Consider the following 4,749-nt stretch of genomic DNA (forward strand, 5'->3'; position numbering starts at 1 on the left):
CACTGAAGTTTCTTGGGTCACAGCATGGCAGATTTCATTTCGACATGCTCAAAGTTACAACGAAGCCTGATTTAAATTCCCAGATCGTGGCTGTGTCAGGGGAATTCTCAAGCAGGCACACTCGAGAGCTGAGGTGCTCAGGGGAGCTGGTCCCATCCAGATGTTCACCACTGAAAATCTCAACAGCTGGAACAGCACAACCAGGGGGTCTCATATGAAAAGGGGCTCGGTGGGAGCTCACACTGCCGTGGGTACAACAGCCACCAGGGAAGTTTCTACAGGCTCAGCCAGGCTCAAGCCTTCTCCCCTCTCACAATAAACAGAAGAACAGTTTCAGGCCACGGGAACACAAGGGCAGAGGATGCTGAATTTATTAAAATTGCCACGTCTTCCCCAAATCTGCATACAAAATACAACAGCTAAACCATTATTTACATCCAGGCAGCTGCAATATCAAGCAATAACTTTAGCAATAGTTTTAAAATAACTCTGCAGTGTACACAGTATTTCACAACACGAGGGTTGAAGTTAGCGCTGCACTGCTATACTTAGTTCAGAAATATTACAGTGTTCCAGATAAAATACTAATGCTTCTTTTAAAAACAGACAACTCAGGAAGTGGTTTGTAAATTGACAAAGCATGACAGGTTTTTCTTAGAGACTGAGAAGCACAGCAGGCTTAGACACAATGTCATGGCTACATTCAAAATACATCCGGTCCATTTCTGCCAAAAATACATTCAGTGTAAGTTACAACTTATTGCACATTTCTTATATTCTGTAGAAATATACTGTACCTCAATGCTTATTCCCTGTACATTCATAAGTATTGTTCTGCCCATCAGAGCAGAACATGGACAGGTTTCCCTAAAAGCCTTGGGGCTTTGGGGTCCCAGAGCCCCTGGGGATGGAGCAGACACATGGACAGAGGAGGGGACACGCTTGCAGTGCTGCTGGGGCACCCAGCTGCTGGCCCAGAGCTCCCCAGGGACACCCCAAGGACACCCCAAGGACACCCCAAGGACACCCCAAGGACATCCGTGACCCCACTGACCCACAGCAGGGGGTTTGAGCAGCAAAAACCCAAAAAAACGGGTTTGTGCCTCTCCAGGCGTGTGCCCAAAGGAGGCAGCAGAGACACCTGCCACAGCCAGAGCCCTGTCCTCGCCCCAGGCAGAGCCCCAGTGTCACCCCTGTCCCTGTCCTGTGCCATTGTCCCCAGGCAAAACCCAAACACCTCCTTCCCACGAGCCAGGGGGAGCTGGGGACAGCCTCAAGGCCACCCTTGGCACAGGAGCTCCGGGCAGAAGGGACTGGGCAGAACTGTCCCTGCCCAAAGCCCAGACACATTCGAGGGACCGGGCACATTTCTAAACTCATTTATTTACAATTCCTGAATCTAGTACCAGCAAAAAAGTGACATTGCAATGACTAAAATATTGTAGGATTCTTTAGAGTGTCATGTGAGGGAATGAGCTTGATTAAGTGCAAATTATAAAAGTAGGGAAGAGCAGAGGAGATTACAGCCTGAATTTCTCAAGGAGTGTCTGGGGGCAGCAGTTCAAGTAACTCAAAAAAAATTAGGTGCTACAGGAAACATTAATTAACTTTCCCTTCCAGTGCATAATCCCTACATTAAACTTTAGATTGTTATTAGAAGCAAATTATAAAATATTGGTAACTCCCCCCATTTAGAAGCATCAATTAAGAGAGGCTGAATGTGGTGGCAGGTTTCGAGCATCCTTGACCTTGAAAATTTTCATGATCTTAAGAACTTGTGCTTTAAATGAAGATTATGAGGAATGTTGTAACCTCTGAGGAAACCTAAGCCTCCCTAGACTGCACAGAAGTGTCTTGGCATAATATCTGTGCTTAAATTAGAACAGGACAAACCCACATGGAGGGGAAAGGCAACTAAAACAAGGGTTCTTTGGAGTTTTTCTAAAGGAGTGTAGAGTTTACAAACACTTCAGAGCTCAGTACAACAACATCAGCCCCTTGGCTCAGTTATGTCCAACTCTAGTCCATCAAAATGTACATTCACCTCTCAACAGCAAGAGAAAAGAAAACCAGTGCAAAAATACTGAGTTAGGTGAAAAGCCAGGGCAAACAGACCATAATGTCAGATGCCAAGAGATATGTCCAGGGAAAAGGTTAAAGCACGTCCAGGGCTGCAGCTGTGACCTGTGTGAGGAGTAGCTGAGCCTGAGCATCCTCCACCCACTCTTCCCAGCCAGGCACCAAGAGGGTCTGGTCCAAATAACTGGGCTGGCCAACAATTTTCAGAGACTCCAGGGGGGAAACTGAAAACTGAAACTCTTTTCCCACTTAAAAAAATAAAGCTTTGATTCTTCCTTTTTAAGATAAGGATTTTTTAAGGTAAGTATGTTCTTGTACATACTACAAGAACAGATTCTGGATCCGAGGTTTGATAGTCAAGTGAGCACCAAGGTTTGGATCATGCAGGTGCCAAGATTACCCCTCAAACAGCCTTCAAAGTCACATCCCTGAGCTCCACGGGGTAGCTCGTGCACTTGAAGCACAGAGGAACAGATTCACAGAACCCCAGAATGGTTTTGGGTGAGAAGAGACCTTAAAGCCTGTCCCTTTTTACCTGCCTTGGGCAGGGACCCTTTCCAGCTGTCCAGGTTGCTCCAGGTCCCATCCAGCCTGCCGTGGATCTCAGATATCTCGTGATGATATCTGAGAAACCACTCTGGAGGAGCAGCAGTTATGGAAATGTGTCTGCACAGCCCAGAGCCTGCAGGAGTGACTGAACCCTGGGCAAACGGGAACATTGCACCAGAGGCTGTCCCTGGGCAGGCAGCAGCCACCAGCACCACAAAGTCCTGAGGGTGAGGAGGTCAGGGTGAGGCCGGGGGTGACGGCACTGCTGACCACGCACTCAGGAAAGGTCCAACACGCTCTTCCCTGCAGGGGCTCCAGCCAAGGGATTTGTCCCCAGAGACTGATCTGGGACACTGTGATCAGCCAACAGCTGCCTGCCACGGAGCCACGGGGCCACATCAGATTTCTGCAAGGCTTTGCTATTCTGGAAACATCTTTGGGATTCATTTCCTTGGGCCAGCAGGGTTTAGAAACATTTCAAAACCGTAAGACTACAAAATACATAATTTTGCCTATTAAAAATATTCCAATGTTATATTCAGTGGCCCAAAATTCATAAAATGCCAGAACATTGTTGAATTTTAACACAGCAACTCCCTTTGCTGATATTATTTTTTGTGATATTATGGAAACCTGGTCAGAAATGTTAATATTCATCACCAGCCTGGTGCTGTTAAGGAATTCTGCAAGAAACCTCTGAACAGGCTGTATTGGCTTTTGTTAAAGCTTCCCCCCAATACATCAAAAGGCACTAAAATAATTCTGCCAGTGATTGGAAAAACATTGCTAAAAAATATTTTCCCAGTTTAGGTAGAATTTCTCCTGTTCCATCCCTTCACAGCTAAGAGAAAAGTATTGCCTCTATTTTTTTTTCCTACCAACTGCTGAAATTAAAATCTGTCCCTTCATTGATCTGTTTGATGAAAAAAAGACAGAGCAAAACAACTCAAACTTTAACCATGGTATTGAATGTGAAATTGAGGCTATAAAAATAAATGTTAATAAGGAACTGACTCAATGCCTTTGTTCACAGTGCACACACTTATTGGAATTTCCATTTTTTCTAATTGCTTGGTTAATTATAGTAATTCAAAAAGCATTTACTGACAACCCCTTTTCAAATCCCTGCAAGAAAAAAAAAGGTGCAAGGCTGGGTTAATTTGGTCTTTTACTTGGTTTGAGGACAGAACATGAGGTTTCTCCCACAAACAGGCGTTAACCAGCACCAGACACTTCCAGGACATTTGAGGCTGACAAGGATGAAAAGCACAACAGCAAAAGGAATTTTTACACTGTCACGACTCTCCAAGCTCCTTCCTGGGATTCACCGGTGTCTGATTTACACAAAAACCCAAAGCAAGTCACGGGCTCGCTGTACCAACCCCAAGCTCCGAGTCCCGGCTGCCGCGCGCCAGGGCCCAGCACAACTCTCCGGGCCGGAGTTCCGCCTGGGCACCGCGCTACGGAACCATCGAGCTGAGGTAGACAGAGACAGAAATACAATCACACGTGCAAAGATGGACAGCAGAACGCCTTCCCCTCCGGTCCCGCGGCCAGCGCTCTCAGCCTTTGGGGTCCTGGAGCGCGCAGAGCTGTGAGATCGTCTTCTTGACGCGCAGCGCGGTGAGGCGTGCGGCACCGCTGGCACACCAGCACTCCCGCATCAGCCGGCCCAGAACCCGCAGAGCCTGGGGGAACAGAACCAGTACCATGGGACAGAACCGGGACCAGGGGACAGAACCGGGACCAGGGGACAGAACTGGCTACCACAGCTCTGGGAACAGGAACAGAACCGGGACCAGGGGACAGAACCGGGACCAGGGAACAGAACTGGTACCAGGGACAGAACCGGGACCAGGGGACAGAACCGCTACCAGGGAACAGAACCGGTACCACAGCTCTGGGAACAGGAACAGAACCGGTACCAGGGGACAGAACCGGGACCAGGGGACAGGAACAGAACCAGGTACCACAGGTCTGGGGACAGGAACAGAACCGGTACCAGGGGACAGGAACCGGTACCAGGGGACAGGAACAGAACCGGTACCACAGGTCTGGGGACAGGAACTGGTACCAGGGCTCTGGGGAACAGAACCAGGTGCCATGGCTCTGGGGACAGGA

At 48.2% G+C, this 4,749-nt stretch overlaps 1 protein-coding gene across 1 annotated transcript in view; it reads right to left on the bottom strand.

Moving 5' to 3' along the window:
* Positions 1–353: 353 nt before the first annotated feature.
* Positions 354–4,749, bottom strand: part of ACVR1C (activin A receptor type 1C) — a 13,108-nt gene continuing 8,712 nt past the window's right edge. The window contains exon 8 of the mRNA XM_015635554.3: positions 354–4,316. Coding sequence (XP_015491040.1) covers positions 4,191–4,316 — 126 coding nt within the window. The 3' untranslated portion in view covers positions 354–4,190. The remainder of the gene's footprint in view (positions 4,317–4,749) is intronic.

The sequence above is a fragment of the Parus major genome, chromosome 7, assembly GCF_001522545.3.
Source record: "Parus major isolate Abel chromosome 7, Parus_major1.1, whole genome shotgun sequence".
Lineage (NCBI taxonomy): Eukaryota > Metazoa > Chordata > Aves > Passeriformes > Paridae > Parus > Parus major.